Raw genomic sequence first — 24,684 nt, 5'->3', positions numbered from 1 at the left:
TTATAGAGCACCACTGTTTTCCATTCATATTCAGGTCTCCCCTTGTCATGCCCCTAAACCACACATTGTTAAAATTTCTCCAATAGACCTTCAAAACTATAGAGAAATAGCAATTAAGAGCCCGGGTTTGGGAGTCTCATAACCTGAATGTGAATCCCTACTTTCCTATCCAATTCAGCCTCTCAGTGCCTCAATTTCCTTATCTGTCAAGTGATAATAACAGCACGTAATTTTGAGAATTGGCCCAGCATAGATGCTAGCACATGCTAAATCTCAGATAATGTTAACTCCTGTAATTTCCTGTGCCTGGTACACACTGTATGCTCAGTATTTGTTGACTGAATAAATGGAAGCTCTGCATTGTTAAAGCAGATGACACAAAACGCTAAAAAAGGTATTGCTAAAGGGACTTTCACCCCTAATCCATACCTAAACTTTATCTAATGCATTATCCATTTAAACCAAATTTAAAAATATTCAGAGTTTGGGGCATTAGCAATCTTTAATTACAGCTACATAAGACAGAGAGGATAGGGGTAGTTAGTACTGAATGTAAATGACAATTTAGGTAGTTTAAATTATCAGAATATTTGCAGAATCTAGTGCATTCTACTTGTAAAGATATAGGAAAGTATTATTACCTCACATTTAAAAATATTAGAGGTATTTTTAAAGTATTAAGAGTATTTTTTAATGCTTCAGTCTTGGCCACAATAACTTGTTAAAACAGTAGTTCTCAAAGTGTGGTCTTAGACCAGCAGTATAGTATCACCTGGGGCCTTCTTACACGTGCAAATTCTCAGGCCCCCTCCGGACCAAAGAAATGGGAACACTCTAGGAGTGGGGCTCAAAGAGATGTTTGAACAAGCCCTCCAGATAGTTCTGAGGCTCACTCAAGGCTGAGGACCATTGGAATAGTGGTTCCATTATAAATAGCATAAGGACTATAGGGTAACTTAGTGACTAGAGTTGACTACCTTCAGTAATCACATTTTCAACTGTATCTTTCTATTCTGCAAACAATTTCTTGCTCTGTGAAAAATATTCTGTGAAAAAGTTAAGCCCCGTGTCTCTTTGGCCACGTGCCCTCATTTTGGCCAAGGGCCAGTGCCGAGCACAATCCAGTTACTCAACTCAATTACACCTGATTCATTTAGGCGAACTCAATTGTACTTGACTTTTTCAGGCCCACTCGATTGTGCTTTAAAATTTTCACACTCAATTTGATTGTGCTCCAAATTTGTTACATGCCACCTTGTAACTTGTAGATTTAGACACTTACCAAAGGGAGGTATTTATAGGGAAGCTTAAAAGATTGGGTTATTGGTATTTGTTTGCAGTTACCCAGCTTTCCTTCTCCCTTCCCCTTTATCTCCAACATGGGGTGCTATGAGGTAAGACACACTCCACTGGCCTACAGGACCATACCCAACTTTGTTTCCTGACCACTTATTGAGTTATATGAAGGACTTTTATCACTGGTCTTTCCGTAATTAATTCTTTGCCTTTCTTGGAGGCTTAGGATCTAAGGAAGCATTGTTTAACAGCTCAAAATACTGTTTCAATTTTCTTATGTTTCCTCTTTCTCTCCTTTTCCTTCCTCTCCTTTCCTTCCTTGTTTCTGACCTGTCATCCTGCCCTTCTGGAAGCAGATAACACTCAACACAGTATTGGTCAGTAACAGAATATATTTACTTCTTCATTACACTAAGATGCCGGGTGGTGATGAAGAGGAAGGTAATAGTACATTATATTAAATTACATTAAAATATACTGTGGTTGAACTCATGGCAGAGATTTTAAAGCTAAGAAGGTGATCCTCATTTACTATCACAGATCAACTGTGCTTAGATACTCCCATTTCTCTCATTTGTTTGTTTGTTTTTTGAATAGGAAAAATGGGGCACAGAGATATTGGAAATTTACAAAATGTACATTGTTTGTCAAAACCAGAAACATTTTTTCAGTAAGACTTCCACCGCGCTGAGCAAGCATCATAACCTTCTCTCGCTTGTGCTGAGGAGAGATTCTGGGTCCTCAATCTCTGCCAGTTTCTTGAATGCGTTCAATAACCCGCAAGGCTGAGGGATTAATAGTCATTTGCTACTCCCTGGGAAGTACTTATACCTGAAAGAATTTTACTGAACCCTTGTCAGCAAAATCTAGTCTTGGTAAAATAGATGATGATAAATGCTCTGGTTCAGCATTATTAAAACAGATGGAGGAAGTGCGGGCCATTTTGCCTGGTTGTATGGCTTCCAGGTGTCAGAACGAAACACTTAACGGCCTTTATCACAAGCCTGGTTCTGTTGGAGGGTGGAAGCGGTGCAAGGAGGAGCGTCCTAAGCTGAAGAGCTTCTCTCCTGACATTTCAGGGGATTGGGGCCTAATTACATTCTCCTGCGAAGTTAAGGATGAAGAGCCGTGAGATTCATCTGTATTCTCATGGCATGAGAAATATGTCTTATTAGTGGCCACTGTGGCTACGATTAGGCTAAAAAAACAACCAAGCAGTTTTTGAATATGCATGTTTAAACAGCTCAGAAAAAGTAATATCGTGACCAACCACAAACTGCCCTTCTTCTTATCCCGTTAGCCAAATGTCACCAGTAACTCCTGCCAGCTGTTGCTGCGGAGCAGCTGGGTAAGACGGTGGTTACAAAACTCGGGGGAAGACCTTGATTTGCTTAATTACGTCTATGCCTGTGATCTGTGCGTTTGCTAAGGTACATCTGGTGTAAGATAAGGAAATGCATGCATTCTGTAAAGGATGTTTAAAGATTAAGGGGGAAAGGTACTGCCTTAATTGATTGTGGTTGACTTTTCCAGCTGTTATCAAAGTAAATACCACACATGTGAAACCGCCACGACAGTCCACTTGATTTTGAAAGTAACGCTTAGAGGTCTGAACGTGTTTCATCGGCCTGTTTTTCGGGAAAATGTGTGATCTTTATCATTAAAGACTATCAGCCTAATATTGCTACTTTTTTTTTTTTTTCCTGAGGGCTGATAAAACAGAGATAGACGCTTAAATAACAATCTGTTGCCACTTACCTCTTCCCATGCTCCGTCCCCAAAGATTCTCCGGCAACAACTTTTAAATATGTTCTCATTATTTTTAATGAGTGCCCAGAAAGTATGACGCATAATGCACCAGTAAATAGGTGCCCTTTTACTGAACCTGTCAGATACAATAAAACAGTGAAGGAGTTAAGATTCATTTTTCTTTAAGATATTGTAATTATTTAAATTAAGATACCCTAGTACAAATCACATACTATTCAATCCCTGTGGCTGCCTCAACAAAGCCCCACCAAAGCCCTGGTTCTCTTTTCAATAAAGACCGTTTTATCACAAATGTTAAAAAGACAAAAGAACACTTAATATTGTTATGTCTCTTTAAGTTTACCCTTCTTTAAATCCGCCCAATGGCAGGATATTCAATTACAAACGAGTTCAATTATGTTTCCTGACCACTTATTGAGTTATATGTAGGACTTTTATCACTAGTCTTTCCGTAATTAATTCTTTGCATTTCTTGGAGGCTTAGGATCTAAGGAAGCGTTGTTTAACAGCTCGAAATGTTGTTTCAATTTTCTTATGTTTCCTCTTTCTCTCCTTTTCCTTCCTCTCTCCTTTCCTTTCTTGCTTCTGACCTGTCATCTTGCCCTGCTGGAAGCGGGTAACACTCAACACGGTATTGGTCACTAGCAGAATATATTTATCTCTGCATTACACTAAGATGCCGGGTGGTGATGAAGAGGAAGGTAATGGTACATTATATTAAATTACATAATAATGCCACATGGTAGATGGAGATAGTAGTAGAATGGGAAAAATACTCCCTAGAACAACAAAGCCTCTGCTATTGTCACCCAGACACAGGGCAGGACATAAGTAGGTTTACAGTTATGAGTACGCAAAACAGTTCGTTCTTGTATTATTATTTATTAATTGTAGTACTATTTTCTATACAAACAACTGTAAACCTACTGTTGCCACCCTGTGTGGGAGCCCATGCCTTTGGATTTATGGTACTGTGGGCCTTAACTAAACCCTGCAGGTGAGTTACAACTTTCAGCCTGACACAAAAGGGCTCACACTCCCCCTTCTCTCCTTCCCAGCAGCTACATTTTTCATCTCTAGACCCTTGACTTCCCACTTAAGGGGAAAAACTCACAGAAACAAAAAAGCAAAAAAACTCAAAAATGGAAAAACACCCAACCAATACATCATAGCTGTGACTTGCTTGCTCTCCATGGCCTGGAGACCAAATGCTCCTCTTCCATGATACTCAGAGAGAGGTTAATACTCAGCAGATCTGTCTTCTTGGGCCTCCGTGTCTATTTCTGGGTCCACATTGATGATAACAGGACCTGATTGTTCAACAAATATTTATCAAACACCTACTACTATTTCCAGTTTAGCTGATCAAATGTTGATTGAACATTTATTTGTGCTAGATGCTGTACCATGCACTGGGTATTTTAAGATGTACTAAGTCAGGACTTACAGACATTGCTAAGTGCCATTAGAGAAACAAGATAAGAATATGGCATAGTGCCTATCATCTGCGGCGAAAGCTGATAGGAGGGGAAATAGTTGCACAATTTAAGGAAGAAGTTGAGAGAGGTTAATAGTGAACTGGAAGTTCACTATAAAAAAAAGAAATCCAGGTCCTGGCCGGGTAGCTCATAGAAACAAGCAAGCAGGTTCGATACACCAAGGTTGCAGGTTCGATCCCCAGTCAGGGCACATGTAGGAATCAACCAGTGAATGTGTAAATAAGTGGAACAACAAATCAATCTTTCTCTCTCAAATCAATAAAAATAATTTTTTAAAAAGAAGAAATCCATAAGTGCCTTAAAATCATGAAAAATTTCATTTATGAGGTGGGATTCTGGACTGTGGATGGATTCAAAGAAGCAAAGGGAGAAAACACTTCTAGGGAAACAGAGAAGCATGAGGCAAGAGCGGAAGGAAAACTGAGGAAAAGGGAGAGTAGAGGGAAGGGACATTCTAGTTATAGTACTAATACTGTTGACATTTTACACTCTCATGAGAGCAAAATTTGCAGGTCCGTAATAGGACCATGCCTAGGGATGATGTAAAACGCCATTGAATGAGAATTTAAGATCTGTTGATGCCCCCTTTTATAAGGTCTGTGTTCATAAGTTATCTGTTCACAAGTTCTATGTTTGGGCTCATTCACGCAGCTTGCCTCCCTTACGTGGCTGTCACTTGGGGCTGGCTCTTGCATGGGCCACTTGGTTCTCCTTCATGTGATTTCTTACCCTCCAGGAGGCTGGTCTGGCTTCCTCACATGACATTCTTAGGACAGCGAACGCATGGGATGCAAAGGCTCTTGAGGACCAACCTTGCGAGTTGCACTGTGTCATTTCTGGCTCATTCTCTTGTTTTTAATATATTTTTATTTTTCAATTACAGTTGACATACAATATTATATTAGTTTCAGATGCACAACATAGTGATTAGACTTTATATAACTTACTAAGTAATCACGCCGATCACCCTAGTGCCCATCTGACGCCATCCATGGTTATCACAGTATTAATGACTGTACTCTGTATCCCCATGACTGTGTTTCTGACTGGCAATTTGTACATCATAATCCTTTCCCCTTTTTCACCTATCCCCCAACCCCCTTCCATCTGGCAACCATCAAAATGTCACATGTTCTCTGTATCTATGAGTTTGTTTCTGTTTTTGTTTATTTTGTTTTTTAGATTCTGCATATAATTGAAATCATATTATATTTGCCTTTCTCTGTCTGACTTATTTCACTTAGCATAATACCCTTTAGATCCATCCGTGTTGTTGCTGATGGCAAGATTTCATTCTTCTGACTGAGTAATATTTCATTGTGTGTGTGTGTGTGTGTGTGTGTGTGTGTATCACTTCTTTAGCCACTTGTCTATCTAGGCTCACTTAGGTTGTGAGTCTTGGCGGGTAGTCACTCCCTAGGCCTGAAGCTTCCTTGACAAATATCTACCTTAAGTGATTTTGTCTATTGCCTTTTTGCATCTAAGGTAACATGCCTTTGAAATTTCAGAGTAATTTCCTGTTATCTTGCTCCCTGAATACCATCTCTGTGTGCTGTAAATGTTAATTATTAACCGAGCTACACCCACCAATGTAAAAGAAGTATGTAGCTCTTCATTTTACTTTTTACCCAATCCTAGAAATTTCCCTGCTTTGTTTTCTCCTGCCCCCTTAATCTACCACCAATGGATTTCATGTAACCCTCCTTATGTCTCACTTTTTCTCTAACATATAAAATAAGCTGCAAAACTGCCATTTTCTGGAGCATTTTCTCCATCCATGGAGATTTTCCTCCCTGGCACTGTCATCAGTTTGGCTCAAATAAACTCATAAAAATTCTCTATAGGTTTGGACGTTTCTTATGTCAACAATACCTACAATCTGGATTGGGGACTGGGAGTGGAAGTTGGATTGTGTAGTTAGTGATAAACTAACAAATACTAAAATTAAATTATTAAAGGAAAAAGTAATTGGCAGTAAATAAGGAGAAGAGTTTACTTATCTATAAAATGAAGGGATCGAATTAAATGGTCTCTTAAATCGTTTTCTAATGCAAAATACTCTTCTCTGAATTTCTGCGCATCAGATCTTGGCATGACACTCAATACAGAGAGTGCCTGAATTATGATTGATCTGTGTACTATACAAATGGGCAGCAGGAGTCTGCCTCTGAGTGCTTCTTTGCTTCACATTTCAGAATGCCTTGGGAGCATTTGATGTAGAATGCCTTCTCCTAAGTGAATGTAGAGCTAACAGGTTGCCGGCAGATCTCTCTCTCATGCCCACCTTTTTTATCTCCAGCATTGTGGTGCTTGTTGCCATAGTAGTTAGTAGGCACAGATGGAGCCCTTCCACTCCTGACGCCACCACAGCTGTGGGTACCATAAGAGACCTCACTTCCATAGCCAGCTGAAAAGGAAATGTGTTCGTCCTTTCCTAAATTGGAAGGGTAGGTGTATTTTCCCATAGAACATTCTTAAATATAGCCCATCCCATAGAATGCAAATCATTACCTACTCTCATGTCTTAGAGATACTGCGAAGTAAGCAAACCTGTTATCTAATTGAAACCTAGGCTCAATGCACCCATATTTCTTTTGAGAGGAAAAAAAAAAAAGTACAAGTTGCAAGAACCAGGTTTACAGGCAAACATACAGCATATAACCTGTTTCCTAACTAAGAATTGTCTTTCTTCACAGTCAGTTTATTTAGAGCTAATTTGCGTTGCAGACAAAGAAATGTGAATAAATTATAAACACTGTTCATTAAGGTTTTGGCTATCCTTGATGAAAAAAAAAAAAAAAAAAGCCCTGGGTTCTGGATTCTTTTATTGGGAAAATATGAGTGTGTCAACACTAGCAACTTGTTAAAAACTTGGCAGGTATTTTCAATGTAATCATTAATACAAGCCCCTTTAATTCCTCTTTGGTACTAGACAGGTTGTAAATAAGTCATATAAATAAATATTAATGCAATTATTAACTTGGTAATTTTATGTGCTATGTAGGCATGCAAGGAAATTAAACAAAGATGAAGGCTGCTGAACTTGTTCATGTTTGAGGATATACCTAAGAGTGACTTATTCCCTGTATCATAAAGAGATAGAAATACACTAGTTTTCAGCTGCGCAACTGAGTATGGTTGTAAAAAATATTCATATGTAATTTTTCATGGTGGTTAAGTTAATAACATGTCACTATAATTTGTGTGCTTCTGAAATAGAAACCAAATCATGTGCATCCTACTTGGAAAGGAAGTAAAGACAAAATAGATACAAACAAGCTAGTCGCTTACTTTTTTATTTTATTTATTTGTTTTTAAAGTATATGGATTACTTGTCAAATTTATTGGGGTGACATTGGTTAATAAAATTATATAGGTTTCAGGTGTACAGTTCTATAGTACATCACTGTACCCTGTATTGTGTGTTCCCCACCCCAAGTCAAGTCTCCTCCCATCACCATTTAAACCCCTAAACCCTCTTCTACCTTCCCTGCCCCCCCCTTTCCCTCTGTTAATCTGTTGTCTGTCTGTGGGATTTGTTTTCTTTTTTTTTTTTTGCTTACTCCCTTCACCTTTTCTACCCAGCCCCCCAACCCCCCTTCCCTCTGACAGCTGTCAGTCTGTTGTCTGTATCTTTGAGTCTATTTCTGTGTTTGTTAATTTATTTTGTTCATTAGCTCCCACATGTAAATGAAATCATGTGATACTTGTCTTTCTCTGACTGGTTTATTTCACTTAGCATAATACTCTCCATGTCCATCCATGCTGTTGCAAAAGGTTAGGTTTCCTTCTTTTTTTATGGCTGCATAGTATTCCACAGTGTAAATGTCCCACTGCTTTTTATCCACTCATCTACTGATGGGCACTTGGGCTGCTTCCAAATCTTAGCAATTTAAATAACACTGCAATGGACATGGGGGTGCATATATTCTTTCGAATCGGTGTTTCGGATTTCTTTTGATATATTTCCAGGAGTGGAATCGCTGGGTCATAAGCCGCTTACTTTTTTTAAAAAGCCCAGACTTTGCTGCCAGATAACCGTTCAGAGGTTCCTCTTTAACCTGAGGGTTTCTTGCAGAACAGAATAGGATAGCATGTAAATGTCTTACTTCCTTCACAAACCTTTGAAAATGTAACCCACAGATTGCTTTGCCCCTCACCCTCGGCTCTCAGTGACTCTCAAGGGGGTTGGCAGGTCTTATCAGGCCTGAGCAGCCCGGCGAGGGCAGCCGGCACATGGAGAGGCCAGGGCCGCGCAGTGGTCAAGGCCGTCGGGCAGGTAGTGAAAGGCCTCTTGCTGTGTTGAACAAATGCCGTTTCCTTCCTGTCTTCCGCAGGAGCTAATTTTGTTTTTCACTTCTGTCTGGTATAAGAACAATAAGGATTCAGAAGGCCATTCTGCCGGTGAGGAGGTGTGCATTAGATTATCATAAATCCACAGATAAAAAGTGCAGCGGTCAATGAGAACAGGCATTCGTGGGTGAAATAAAAGGTTTAATTGAAAAGTACTGTCCCAGGGGAGACAGATGACTGAGCGTGGTATTGAGTAGACATTAATGACCACAGACCAGAGAGTGAGGAAAGCAAAAGGAAAACCATTCTTTTTTTTCTTTTTTTATTTCCCAAATCTGTTTTTCTTTAAGAGAATGTGGGAAATTATCCTAATAGAATACTAGGGGGAAAGTGGGGTTTTGATTATACACAATGTTCTTAGAATACTATTAATATTTCTTAGGAAGGTACAGCTGAATTTTTTACTAGTACAGATAGTTTTGTTAGAAGTTAGAGATCTAGACAGAGTACAAAGTGTACTGATACGCTGACTAATAGTTAAAACTGATACTTACCTATTGTGTTGAGTTACAACATATTAGAAAATCATTTGCACTTATTCATAATCCTGTAATTTTTTGACTTTTTTATTATGTCTCTCAGCTTGTTCTTAAGTACGTTGGATTTTCGTTCAGTGTGACGGGAAAAGAAATAACCGAACATACGGTCCCCATTAAGCACTAGACGGCTTGCTTTGTATCACTGAAATACGGCTGCCTTGGTAAATCACACAGATTTGCTTAGCCCATGCCCTCCTTTTGATGTGGCTGAAATAATGGGATGGACTCTGTGTCCCCCGAGACAAGGCTGGCGTTAAGGACGGCCCGAACCAAAACGTAACTGGTCAGGTGTCTCCCGGCCAGGCATTAACATATTTCATTATGACTTTGAGCTTCTATCATGTCAAACACAGTATAAAAAACAATCTGGGTTACCTGAGCCTAATGTGCAGTGATTTTGAAAAGACAAAAGTGAAGAGATACCAAATATATTAAGAGAGTTTTAATTGGTGTTTGTGACCAAGTAGTGCCCAGTTTAGTTTTTTTGGGGGGGGGGGCATCAAAGCTATTTTTAGTTTACTTGCTTTTCAATTTTATTTAGAACAAATTAATTGTTTCAATAAGTGATTTTAAACTTTTCAACCAATTGTTTTTGATATAGACACAGTCTTCATTTTAAATGTAAAAAAATGTTTTTATAGGGTTAATTTGAACAGGGTAGTTGCCAAATAGTACCAGCTGTCATAATATAGCAGAAGTGAATGACAGATTTACTCCACCCCGTATCAAAACTCAAGAGCGGATATGGTGATCAGATGAGCCAAAATAAATGTGAATTCGTAGAAACATTTGCAAGCTATTTTCTTGCCTAGCTCAGCCCTTCATAGGCATCAAAGTGCAAACAGGTCATGATTAAGCTTAGCACTGTTATAAAAATGAGAAAAGGGAACCATTCTGTTGCTGTAGATACCCCAAATGCACAGCCTGGTACTCTAAACTTCCATTGGATGATGGTGACGGTGATCTATATTACGAAGCATTGAAACTTAATTAGCAGTTTTTAAACTATTTTTTAATATTAATGAAAACATGGCACACATTGAGCTACAAAGGAAGAATTAATTGATGCAGCACTTGTCAGGAATGCTCTTTAACAAATGTTTAGTATACACTGGTCCTCAGGTGTGCATTAGAATAGCTGCTAGTGGCATAAATGTAAGTAGAATGGTCATTGTTGCCATGAAGTTCTTAAAGATTTACGTAATAACAAATAACCAAAATGCAATGCGATTAGTGCTATAATATAATTATAGAGAGAGGCTAAGGAGACACAGATGACGACCCAGCCACAGAGAGCAGGTGACAATTAAGATGGACTTTGATAGCTAAGTAAGAGTTTGCCAGTGGGTATCAAAGTGGGAGGAGGGAGAGAATGATTTTTAGGTAGAGAGAATCCCATCTAAAAAGTAAGAGAAGCTTTTTCTAACATTTAAGTAATTAATTGTATTGCCATGTAATCAAATATGCTAGAACATATAAAGTAGAAATGTTAAAATTACAATTTTCTAGATCAGATGTAAGATATACAACTGTTACTTTTTTGGTCTTTTTAGGCTATTATTTCAAGAAGGGCACTGTGGCAGAGAAGTGTCAACAAAATAATTTATGAAGTCACACTAGAACAAATATTTATTACACATATGCATCCTACTGGAAGCCAAACTGGATTCAAAGTTGAATTAAACATAATTCCTGCCTGTGATGGGATCACAATGGTGCAGTGGAGTTAGATAGACAGGCCAGCAAATAGCTGTAAAAATAGAAAGTGATGAGAATCACAAGAATGGGGAAAATAAACTGAAATGGGAGCTCAGAGGAATGCAAAGTGTTTTCCCACTGATAACATCGGGGAAGGAAGAGGTGTCTTACATGCTGAGAGGCAAAGTCAGGGTGTTTGGAAAAACTAAGTAGAAAGTATTTCATTCCATTAAACCTTCACTGTAAAATTCCTTTTGAGACGAAAACAATTTCTATATTTGATATACACACATACATAGGAAATAGATTTTTCCTTATGTATGATTTCATTAAGAATCATGAAAATTGTAGGTCTGTACCATCAGGAAAATGCTTAAGTAGAAAGATTTGTTCGCTCATTGTGCTTAGACGAGTCTTTCCTTTTTCATGTATCAGCAAGTAAAACTGGAGCTGTGTTGGGTTATTTTTTTTAATTTAATTCCTTAGGTAGGAACTGAACTGAGATAGTCCTTGTTTGGTCTTTGAAGCTTGACTTTGTTGGAAAATTAAGATCCATTAGTTCAGGGGGGAAAAAAGTCCTATGCAACATACATCTAGGGAAATATTGATTGGAAGTGTGCTGAACTTTTAAACTTCTTGTAATTACACACTGATTTTACAGGAATTAAGGCCATAGAAATTGCTCCCTTACCCTTGTCCTGCTTTCCTGTGTACATTACGGCAAGGCAGAGGAGCATTCAGAAGGTGAACACTGAAGAAGAGTGTAAACTGATAGGCAATATTCAATAGTTCAAGCCAGTTATTTAGGGCTCTGGGGCCTCCTGAACAATCTTTCTCAAGAACTTGGCAGGAGCAGTGCAGAGATGTGGGAGGAAAGATCTTCCCAGAATTGGGTTACCTACTTCCTCTACCTTGGGAAAATATTTCAGATCCAGAAGCCACTGGGAAGTTCAGACTATAAGATGGTGTGTTAGTCTGTTTGAGCTGCAATAACTCATGGCTTATAAACAACAGCAGCTTAGTTCTCATAGTTCTGGTGGCTGGAAGTCCAAGGTCAGGGTACCGTCATGGTCAGATGAGGGCCCTCTTTGGGTTGCGGACTCCTCATTGTATTAACCTTTTAAAAGCACTGAGAAGTCCCAAAATAAAGAGACCTTTTCCCTAGAATGTTTCATCACAGAAACCCTCATTTTTTTCCTTACATGCAATGCTGTGAGCCTGTGTGAGACCTTAGATGGACCCATGTGCTATGGGGACCCAGTTTGGTTGGCCTCATTGGCTTCTGAAACCTGCTCTAATTGGGCACAGTCTCAGGCCAGACTTCCTCAGGAAGCACCCCGCAGCCCATGGACTGACTGTGGTGGGGTCAGAGGGCACCTCCAATTTCCTCAGCACCACCCCTCCTAAGCAGGGAGCTGGGCTGTGGGTGGAACAGACACCATGACCGGTGTGTTTCCTTCCATGAGGCTATGTACTTTTATTTATGTTTAGTTTTTTTCCTTGATATTTGCATTGTCTTTTAAAGGTGTTACATGCAGGTAGCCTGGCAGACAAAATACTTATGATCTCAAAGACATTGGAAAGAACCCAGCTTCTCAAATAGATCTATTCCTCTTAGAATCAGATCCATTGTGCCTCCTTTTTAGATCAGTAAATCATTACAATCATATTGTTTGTCCTTGGATCTGGCATTCATATAAAGGCATGTATTCTTGTGTTTAACCACTAAATTATTGCCTATAACATATTTAAGACATTTGTAATATGATTTCTCTAATCCACTTTTAGTAGAAAGACGTAAACACAGAACATAAAGACCTGCTGTTTCTCCATATTAACAAAGCAGACTAGTTTTATGAAATTCCATGCTGTCTGAATATAAAATATCCATTTATATTACTTTTAATGACAAAATATTATGTTCATTTATTTAATCTTTATCTGAAAAGGAAAAAAGTTGCCAGTGTCACTAAACTGTTGAATTTGCTGATCTTTCAAGTATGTGCACTGTAAGTAGGAGGGGGAAAGGTTGCTATAGGAATCTTTACTCTTACTTACTTTACTTTTGTTAGTTTTCATCTCTGACTTTGTATTAAATTAAGGTACTTTTAGATTGGACAGGCAAGAAAGAATGGCCACTTTTTGACATTTGTTTCCTGGTATTAGATTAATTCTTTACTTAAAGAAAATTGTTTTCTGATAAATTCAGCCAGAGATCAGCTCCTGCTTTCAGTTCTTTCCGCCTTCTACTCCTTTCAAAAAACCATGAAAAAGGTAAGTATCTCAACTGCAAACATTTTATAGGATTTTCTTCATTCAGATCTTTGGTTAAAATGAATAAATGTGCACTTAAGGGGATCACATAAAGAATTATATTTAAGGTATTCATTATTGAGCTAACTATAAGAAATCTACATTAAAAATTTTTATCCATTAAAAGTAAATACCGCCCAGCCTGTGTGGCTCAGTGGTTGAGCATCGACCTAGGATCCAGGAGATCGCAGTTCAATTTCCCGTCAGGGCTCATGCCCGGGTTGCGGGCTTCATCCCCAGTAGGGAGCCTGCAGGAGGCAGCTGATCAATGACTCTCTCATCAAAGATGTTTCTCTCTCTCTCCCCCTCTCTCTTCTTCTTTCTGAAATCAATAAAAATATATATATATTTAAAAGTAAATACAAGTGCGACTCACATGTAGCTCTATGAAACTTTTCTCCTACTTATTGCAACACTAACTTATATTTTTCTTTTCTATATGATTGATGTTTAATATTAAGCTTTGGGTTAATTCTCAACAACCTGTAGTATAATTCAGTAGATTTTTAAAAACTTATCTTTGCTATGATCTCTGCTGCTTTTTGGTAATTTGTCTATATTGTCCAGAAGACAAAAGACTTTAAAAGATAATCTATCCACTTGTAAATCACCATGAGTTCTGCAGATTTCATCTCTGTATTAGCAGCAGTGGTGGGAAAGTCTTTTACCATTTATTACAGTGATCATCCTCAGATTACCATTTACATTTGCATGTGCCCGCTCATCTCTCATTGTCTTCTTTTCTTTACTCTCTGAAAAATATAATCTAAAATAAAATGTTTCCCAGCTGTTGGAATGAGCCTCTTCTGATCCCCACTCTAGGGTGATATCCACATTTTGAATTTTCTATAATCCAATTGGCAAAAAAGCTTTCATGTTTATAATAGCTACTCATGCTTTTTTAGAAGATTAAAAATTTTCAGAAAATTAAGTGTCTTGCAGGTGTCTTATCCTTTCACTGTTGTGAAAATTTATTTAGCTGTAACAAAAGTTTCATCACCTTAAATTCCTTAGAATTTACCTAGTTAACAAAAGTTAACAGCAGATAAGCTTATTATAAACTATCCTGGCACAATTGCCAGGTATGGCTTTTGCTTTATATATATATTTTAAAGTATTCTCTTTTTTTCCTTAAAGCCCTTTTGTTTGAGTTTTCATAATTGACAAAATGATTGCATGTGAAACATGAGTCTTGCATAAAGTAAACTGCTCATAACACAGACTAATTACACATTTGGGAGGCAAGGCAAAGGCATCCAGAGCTTACTCGTGCTGAGCCAAGAACACAGCATTTAATGAAATGAGGGCCATAAAAGGTTCAGCATGGATGCTTTCAGGTCTGGCCTGGGCTTCTGGGAAACTGAACACTGGCCCTGCGGGCTGGTGGATTCCCCCGGGGTTTGGGAAGCCGGGGACTACCGCTTGCATGCGTGAATCAAGCACTGCTTTGCAACACAAGAACATTTGTGATTCCAGAAACGGCCCCGTTTGGAACACTCTTAAGCTAATAATATAGATGCCTCCCTAGTCATCCGTCTTCCTGCCTCTCTTTCCTCCTGTCACGCCAAGTAATTACTTTTGATATTTGTTTGATAAAAATGGTTAGAATATCTGGCAAGGTCCAACTATGTAGATTCCTCTGTTTCCTCTTTCCTGTTCTTAAAGTCTGTTTTTTCCTCTCAGATTATACTGTGTCTAAAACTGAAAGGTCCTCCCATGCTGTTCAATAAACTATTCGGCGGTTATGTTCTATATAGATGGGCCATTGCACATTGCAGTGGTTAGTGCATAGTAGATGCTCGATAAAATTTGTTGAATGACTATGGTTTGCAAAGATTAACTCTTGTCACTAGGTCAGAATGGGTAAGTCTCATTCCTGAATTCCAACCATGACAGGTTATTATCATGCTTAGGTGTAGAAATGGTATTACAGAGAACAAAATAAGAGAATGGAGAAATAGGGAAAGAAATAAGTGAGTGGGAGGGAGAAGGAAAGCATATGGAATTATGGCACTAACAGAATAACAGCTATAAGAACTTGGAGGACATTTGCCTAGAAAACAGTAACGGGGTACTTAAGGCTGGGGATGGATGGGGTGAAGCATTAAAATGGGTTATAAAAATTAAAAAAGAAAAGAAATTAACATTTTTCTCACCATTTGGTTTTGCATTTATTTCTTTTTTATCTAATAAAGATAATGCCTATATGTACATCAGTGCAGTGTTTTCCAGATTGAAAACTATGATCCATTAGTCAATGCAGTGGGTTGTGACTAAAGCTTTTAAAAAATAAAATAGCTTAGAAACTACTAGAATCCACTTCACTTGGGGTATTTGCTCATGAGACTCTTGTCTATGTGTGTGTGCACATATATCTGTGTATGCCTGGGAAGACAGACAGAGAGACAGGTAAGCAGATAGATAATGTAGCTTTGGGGACGTGATCACAGTGCTTCCCAAACTTGATGAAATATACCATGAGTGTTGCTGTTTGCAGTGCTCACTTACGATTGAGGTACATGGTGCAATTTAAAGTCATGAACAGTCCAGTGTCTATCACAGATTGGTAGCTATGACACATCATGGTGCCTTCCCTGAGGACTTGATGTTGAAGCTGAACTGGGTTATTATCTCTCCCAGGAGCAACAAGTATGGTATGAAAAGGGAAATTGGACTAGATTACTTTTAAGGTTCCTTATAACTGTGATACTTTATTATTTTAATGTAAAAACTAGTTTGTATAAAGATTTAAATTAATGAAATCTGGATTAGTAGGAATTAAGTGTGGTGCCAGCAATTTATTCATTTGCATGAATATATGTACAATGCCACAAATACACATTCACAGATTTATACACACACACACACACACACACACACACACAGTGTTAGGCACTTACTTATATATTAATTATTTCAACAAATAATTATCCAGTGCCCTTTTTTTGAATCTGGTACTGTTTTAAACACTAGTGATTTGTTGGTGGGGGAAAAATCAGAGCAATATAAAACTTACTGCATTCAAGAGACAGTATTTAAAAATAAGCAAGTAAGTACACAGTGTGTGATAAATGCTTCAGAGAAAAATAAAGCAGAGTAATGGACATGGGGAGGGTGGTGCTGGAGGCCCTTAAAGCAATTTTAAACCGAATGGTCAGGGAACACCTCACCGATGAATTGGTAGTGAAACAGAGAATCGAGGAAGTGAGGGAAGGAGGTCTGCAGGAATGTAGGGGAGGAGCATTCAGAGCAGAGGGAAGAGGGGATGCAAAGGCCTTGGGGCAGAACACACAGGTGGTATTGAGAAAAGCAGGGAGACCAATGGGGCAGATGCAGGGGGAGTCATAGGAGATGTGGGCAGAGAGCAGTCAGGGCGCTCAGCTCCTGCAGGGTGTACAGGACACTGTTAAGGACTGGGTCTTGCTCCAGACGAGGTGGGAAGTCACTGGAAGGCTTTGAGTATTTGGTTTACTGGGACCACTCGCTGCTGTGTTGAGGAGTAGCCTGGAGAGGAGAAAAGTGGAAGCCAGCGGGCAGGAAGGAGGCTGCTACGGAGGGGACCGGGTGAGCGGCAGCGGCCGAGGCGGTGAGGGTGGAAGGACCTGTGTGTGTTTAAGGCAGAGCCTGCGGGAGTTGCTGAGGGGTTGGATGTCGTGGGAGATGAGAAGAATTCAACAGTGACACTGAGGTCCCTTGCTTGAATGTCTGGAAGAACACAATTGCCATTAACTTGTTCAGGAGGAACCGATTTAAGGGACGATCTCTTTGACTGTGGTCATTTCAGGGTAAAAATCCTAATGGAGTTGATCTCTAGGAAACTGCGATCAACAGTTTGTAGTTTAGGAAAGAGGGGTGGAGATAGGAGTTTGTGACTCACAAGTGTGTAAATGATCATTAAAACCATGACATTAGATGAAGTCCCTTAGTGAGGACGGAAGAGGAAAATCAAAGGTCGGATTATTGATTCCTAGGACATTCTAGTGTTTGGGGGTTGGCGAGATGAGAGAGGATCTGCAAAGGGGATTAAAAGGAGCGGACGGTAAGGCAGAAGGCGAACCATGAACGAGTCATGTCGCGGCACCAAGAGGGGTATTTCGAGAGGGAGGGTCTTCAGCGGTTGAGTCTAATGCTTCTGCAGAACAGGACAGGCGAAAGGCGAGGACTGACCGTCCTACTTAGCACAGTGGAGCTCATTGGCGACTCTAAGAGGAGCTTTAAATATGCTAGGCACGTACACCTACATATGTTTATAGGCGATGTATGCATATTATGTATTATATGTAGTTTTAAAAGAATATATATAGCATATATACTACTTATATATACTACTGCATAAGAATGGTCCATATTGCAGTGCCATTAGATAACCAAGCTTTTCTCTATAGAAATAGATGAGGTGGGATGGGGGCAGGTAGGTAATAGGCAGATGAATAGGTCTAAAAAGTATATATGTTACATAATTGAAATATACTGTACACATAAGGCTTTGTGCTTAATTTCATGCCATATTTTTACATGATTAAAAGTCTTCATGACAGCACTATTTCATATAATTCTGTGATTCTTAATAAATAAGAGTGTAAAACAACATACGTGTAAGCATGACTAACCTAATAAACACACATGTAAGCATGGCTGACCTGACAAACACCACTTGCTAGGCTGCATTTTCCTTCTGAATTCTTATGTAACTAAAAGGTAGTATTTTGCAGATGTACCAATAAATTTAATATCGCTTTTCCTACTCTGTTCATGCCACAAAGATCACATTTCTGCCTCTGGAAAATTAGCAGCTGTAAAACCAGACATACCTAAGTACAGAATTCCCTAGTAGTTTATTTTAACCAACTAAGTGGTCAGTCATGAACCTATGAGCGTGAGACCTAGTCAATTGAAGGGGCTTTTACTGCCACCCCCTCCTGGGACTTGGGAACATATGGACAGGCAGTTCTCCAGTCCTAATGCCTCTCTGGATCCTGGGGACCTTAACATCTGGCAATTGTTGATTCAGGGCCGTGGTTCTCAACTGGAGGTGATTTTAACCCCAGGAGACATTTGGCAATGTCTAAAGGTTTTTTTGGTTGTCACAACTGGGGAAGGAGCAACTATCGGCATCTAGTGGGTAGTAGCCAGGGATTCTGCTAAATATCCTACAATACGTAAGACAGTCCCTGACAACAAAGAGTTATCAGGTCCTAAATATCAGTGGTGCTGAGGCTGAGAAAGCCTAAATTGAAGATGCTGTATGGCTGGCCCAGGGCAGGTGCTAGGACATTAGACCTAGGCACATGCAGTTCAGGCATCTGAGCCTCCATCCTGGGCCCCGCTCTAGGAACCTCAAGGACTTTGAATCTGGAGACATGGCTTCTTCTAGTGGCAAAGTATAAGATACAATGAAAAGACAAAAACAAATGAAATTTACGGGATTTCTCTTACTGTGCCAGGCTTGCCTCCTTAGATTTTTTTTCCACTGGATGTCTTGGGTGGAAAAAGCAAGGGATGCTCCTGGGCACTGTGGGCAAAGCTCTTGTCGGAAACCAGGCAGCCAGGGAGAGCCAGAGGCCTCGATGCACCACTGCCTTTGGGCTCATCCTGTCACTAAGGTCCTACATTGCGGGCCCTTGTGAGGACTTTATACCTCTTTCCACCCTGCTCCAAAATGCTGTCTGGCAAGATCCGAGTTTAATTTTCAGAGTTACTAGTTGAGCCAAAGTTATTGGAGGAAGGCATTCAGCATATTGATTTTTCGTACATTAGGTAAAGGGACGTTTATTTCTAACAGGGGAAATGGCTGTGTTAACTACTGTAATGGCTTCCTCCGCCATGGGGAAGTTCGCTGTTTTTAGAGACCACTAATTATGGCTTGAGCCTGATATAGCATAAGAAAGATATAAAACGTAACTGAAATTGAGTGGAGATTGTGAAATTGCGGGCATCTTAACTGTCGCTGGAGGAATCTGTCTTGGAATTTTTGGGTGGTTCACAGGAGCTGAGACTTTGGATAGCAGCGGAGTCCGGCCCAGGAGCCATGCTGCCTGGGCTCCACAAAGCTGCAGCACTGGCAAGTCTTCTGGACGGGAGGCGTGATGCTGACGCACATGGTACCCACACACATGCACACCTGGTACCTACACACATGCACACATGGTACTTACACACATGCACACATGGTACTTACATGCACAGCTGGTACCTACACACATGCACACATGGTACCTACACACGTGCACACGTGGTGCTTACATGCACACATGGTACCCACCCACATGCACACATGGTACTTACACACATGCACACATGGTACTTACATGCACACATGATATTCACACTCTCTTCTTAAGGTCACTCTGAGGGACTCTTATGTAAAATTATGTATTTTGAAAATTACTGTGAATGTCTGAATGTCAGTCACAAAATAACTATAAAATCAGAGGTAGCACATGGCACTTACACACATGCATACACGGTAGTTACATGTGTGCATGCACAGCACTTACACGTGCACACACAGTGTTTACGGACTGCTGAGCACCTCAGTTTCCTCATCTGTAAATGGGCCTGATAATCCCCAAAGGCTTGATGTAAAGAGTAAGTATATCAGTATGTGAGTAGAACCTCAGTCCCTGTTAGCATAGTTTGTTTTGTTGTGTTTGACTCTCCGATATCAGGGACTTAAAAAAGAGATAAATTTTAAGTTTAAAATGAAAGGATAACCAGACTGTCACCTGATTTCCATTTTGTTTTTACCATTTATGTACTAAATGAAAGCTGTTAGTACACATGGTGGTTGTTGATCTTATTAAGGGTTAAGCAGTGACCAAGAGAAAATGGATTTGATTATAGAATTAAGTGATTGGCAGGTATCACTCAAGCAAAGCTTGTCCTCATGTCTCTTTGTCTCTGTAGATAAAAATCCAGAGCAGCTTTCTAGTCTTTCTCGTTCACAAACTTCTAGCAAGAACAGCTGTTCTTTAATTTATACTTTAATTCAGTAGAACTTTATTAGACTTAAGTTAACCAAATCCCAGAGAGGCCTGGGAACATAAATGATTATGAAATATTATGGATTCCAAATAGGGCATTTTGGAAAGACAAAGATGAAGGCTAATAATAGACATTTAGTATTTAATTCTGGTATTCCAATGGAAAAGAAAGACAGCTAGTTTAAATCAAATAATGGGATTTTTCTAAGATAATAAAATGAGTTAGTTAAAAGAGTTAACCTGAAATAGGTTTATCATATTAAGCAATAAAGTTTCATTTCTTTGAAACTACCTATTGTCAAAATCTTTACAGCTAATTTCATTTACAAGGAAATTAAATGAAGGAAGTATTTCTTTAAAGTTAGACATGGGTTTTCTCTATTTTGGTAGGAGTTGAAAATGCCACGCCAGTGGATCTGGCTATGATCAGACCTCCTAATCCTGTTTTAATTATAGGTTCCTTGCTACCTCTGGTTTTACAGTTGTTATTTTGTGACTGACATTCAGACATTCACAGTAATTTTCAAAATACATAATTTTACATAAGAGTCCCTCAGAGTGACCTTAAGAAGAGAGTCTGTAGACATAATTATAGAGAGGAAGGAACTACCGACCTCGAATGAGTTGATGGTTTCCAGGGCTATCTCATTTTCAAATTTTAAACCCTGTGGCAGAGTTTCACCTTTCTGCAAGCTTGGGAGGGATATAGAAGGGCACCTGCAAAGTTTATCACGTGCACAGCACTTTCCTGTTACCACTAGTGCATATTTGAAAACACTGGGGACCAACTATGGTTAACCAGGGGCTTCTCCCTGGATACCTGAACCCTAAGTGTGCCTTTTCCACCATACTCTGTATTTTTTGAGAACAGCTATTCTTGTGGGTAGGTGTCAGTTGTCAAAGAGGACATGAATATTTGTTGTGTATTATCATTTTTGTTTAGGCTCAAAAATGGATTGCCAGTCAGTTATACTACCCAAAGAAGCATGTGTAAGTCCTGAGTTTTGACAAAGTAAAATTTAATTCAGTGATGTCCTTTATAAGCCACATCTCTCTAACTTTAAAATAACATTGTATTTTTTCAATGTTCTGTTTCCTATTGACAATCTTTCTCAATAGCATTGCTTTCATGGTAAAAGATATGTTTTAAAATATATAAGCCAGCTATTTCTTCAAAATTTTATCATACTTCTACATGAAGCTCTGTTTCTTCATCTGTAAAACGAAGGTGTTACAACCACACTACCTCTAAGGGCTTTTCTGGTACCCAAGATTCCCAAAGTTGAATGCCCAGCCTCCTTAATTATTGAGAATATTCTACTGAATTTCCAAATACTCATGCGGTGTTTCCAATGACATGGCTCTGCCTTGCCAAAGGATCCTCTCTATTGCCCATCACCAAATATCATTCCCCAAAACTCTTCCTCTGCTCCATGAAAGACCACCCTTTGCCCAACAGGAGCAGGAATCCAGCTGTTAGAAATCCAGTCACCCTGTCTTACCAAATGCATGTGTGTTTGGCCATGTGAGTGTAAAAATATTAATCTGCTTTCTTCCCTCCACTCTTTTCATGTGCATTTCCCCAACAGAAAGGAGAACCTGATTGCCACGCTCTCTCTCCAGAAACAACGGATCAGCTCACCTTTGAGATCCCCCTGAATGACTCTGGCTCTGCTGGTCTTGGAGTGAGCTTGAAAGGGAACAAGTCTCGAGAGACTGGAACAGACTTGGGGATTTTTATCAAATCCGTCATCCATGGAGGTGCTGCTTTTAAGGTGGGTAGGAATGGTGTTTCCACATCAGTGTGAAGGTACTTAGAGGCACGGCTCTTGTGCTCGAGGACTGGATGGAGAAAGTGTGTGAGGCGTGAGACCACCCAGGCTCTCCTGCGCAGTGAGGAAAGGTGTGGGTGAACACATCTGGGCAACGGTGGTCTCTCCTCAGACTTGCAGTGGTCAGCTTCATTTCCTGGAGAATGTTCTACAAACCCATCATGATTAGTATTCTTTGTTGCATTCTTTTTACTACTCTGTTAGAATTACTCTGAATTTGTAACCTGACAGACTTGAACCTAGAAAGACACAATCAGGAAAATAGAACTAAAAACAATAAGTCAATGTAGAGGCAGCAAATAAGAAAATTGCACTTGCAAGGAGAGCTCAGTGGAGCCTGTGAGTGATTGTACTGTAAGCTAAAGGCCATTTATCACATTTTATACACTTGAAGATAACCATGATGCTGGGAATGCATGTTTCCCTTTGAACTTGGAGAAGCTTATAAATTTTGCCCTCCCCTCCCCTCAAAAAAAGCAAAGAGCATGATTCTGCCCTTGCACATTGGATTGGAAATGTGATCAGAGCTGTTAACATAGTGTAATGTATAGTTAACTAGATGGCCTGTGTTCAAGTCCAACTCCTCCACCTGACAGCAAGGAACTTGACCTACTATATTTCCTCATCTGTAGATTGGGGAAAATAAGTAATACTTAATCCACAGGGTTTCTGAGGATTAAATAAAGTAACAAAGACAGTGTGATTAAAGCAGTGAAGTGATACAGAGGGAAACATGTTTGATCTCGTCATCAGCTCATGCTTGACAATGAGACGTCCTGAGTTTGAATCCTGCCTTAGCTACCGTCACCCTCTGTCAGTGTAGGCAGGTTACTTGTCCTCAGTATGCATCAGTTTTCTCATTTGTAAAAAGAGTAAAATTAATAGTGCCTACCTCTTGGCGCTCTTGTGAGGACAAAAAGAGACAATATATATAAAGTGCCCAGCACAGTGCCTATGATAAACTTGCAATAAATGTTAGCCATTTTTAAGTATTCTTGATATTAATAATACGTGCCATCTCCCACACAAAACCCAAGAAGGCCTAATTAGGGTTTACGGGAGCAGCCCTAGCCCTAGAATCCTGGCTTTGTTGCAGCATTTTTCTTCTTCAGCTCACCCTATCACTTTCCGCTCAGACACAGACACTGAGCTAATGTCTTTTACCTTGGGTGATGAGAAGTGCACTGTGGATAGACAATTCTTTAATGCACTCCTTGGATCGGTTAGCTTTTGTTGTATAATACATAACAAAATTTTAATAACATACATCAGTAAGCCTTTATTTCCCTCATGACCCTCATGACTCTGCAGGGCAGCTGGAGGGATTCAGATTCAGGCTAGTGTCTCCCTGTCACCCCATAGGTTGACACGTCTGACTGTGCTCCCCACATCCCCAGTGTCTGGGACCAGCGGGCTAGCTGCAGCACGTTTGCCTTATGCTGAGTTGTCAGAGGCCCACAGCCCTGGGCAAAGCCTCATAAGTTCTGGGATCCAAATGGCTCACAGTCACCACACACGCGCCCACACACACACACACACACAGGCCAAAAGAAGTCATATGGCTGAATCCAAAGTCAACCCAAGGTATGAGAAAATACAGTCCACCCGTGATGAAGTTGTGGCAACGTGTGGGTGCAGAGAAGGGTAAAGAATTCAGGCCCATCATCCAATCTATCGAACTCCCCAATCTGGCTCAGAAACGCAGAACCAGGAGCAGAAGGCAAGTAAGAGTGAAAGTAGCAACAGCAGCAAGTAGCATTCATTGTCCTTAGTGCAGATACATGCTGGACAGCATAAACAGTACCTCAGGTGGCTTCTCTAATTTTACCCTACATTCACACCGGAGTGTTACCATGTCAGGTCATGAAATGGGAATTGCAGATTGCAGTGGTTGGTGCCTCTCCACATGGCGCCCGGGTGCCTGTTGTCCCACAGCCAGGAACTGCCTAACGAAGATTTGAACCCGGGCAGTCTGACTTCAGACCCTGTGCTATGCGGCCCTGAGATGAAGGCTCTTTCTTCCCGATCAGTTCATATTCTTAGAGATCAGGGCCCGTTGCCCTGGAATTATCTTATATCAGGCTTGTCATTCTTAGCCAAGCCATCTAAGCACGCGCCGTGTTTGAGGATGAGTCTTGGTCATGTTTGTGGACATCAGCTTAATATTACTCTTCTTATGCCTGATGACAGCTCTATTTGCAGAATTTATTCCAAGTAAAATTGAAACTGAAATGAATTTTTGGAAATTAAAAGCAAACATCTTAGCTTTTTTATGGGCAATAACTTACGCTCAAGCAGATATTGGAGAGCTGGTTTAATATGTATATCCATGTTTGTGAAAGTGAGCATCTCCTTACCTAAGCAGTTTCTAACGGTCCTGTTTCTTGCAGAAAGATTTCAC

At 39.8% G+C, this 24,684-nt stretch overlaps 1 protein-coding gene across 2 annotated transcripts in view; it reads left to right on the top strand.

Annotated features, from left to right (window-relative positions):
* PARD3B (par-3 family cell polarity regulator beta) overlaps positions 1–24,684 on the top strand; it is an 853,033-nt gene that overhangs the window by 467,398 nt on the left and 360,951 nt on the right. For both annotated transcript variants that reach the window (XM_081143277.1, XM_081143276.1), the window contains exon 11: positions 22,041–22,226. In XM_081143277.1, coding sequence (XP_080999403.1) covers positions 22,041–22,226 — 186 coding nt within the window. The remainder of the gene's footprint in view (positions 1–22,040; positions 22,227–24,684) is intronic.

The sequence above is a fragment of the Miniopterus schreibersii genome, assembly GCF_964146895.1.
Source record: "Miniopterus schreibersii genome assembly, chromosome: 7".
In the NCBI taxonomy this organism is placed as follows: Eukaryota; Metazoa; Chordata; class Mammalia; order Chiroptera; family Miniopteridae; genus Miniopterus; species Miniopterus schreibersii.
This window is presented reverse-complemented; position numbering and strand designations above follow the sequence as displayed.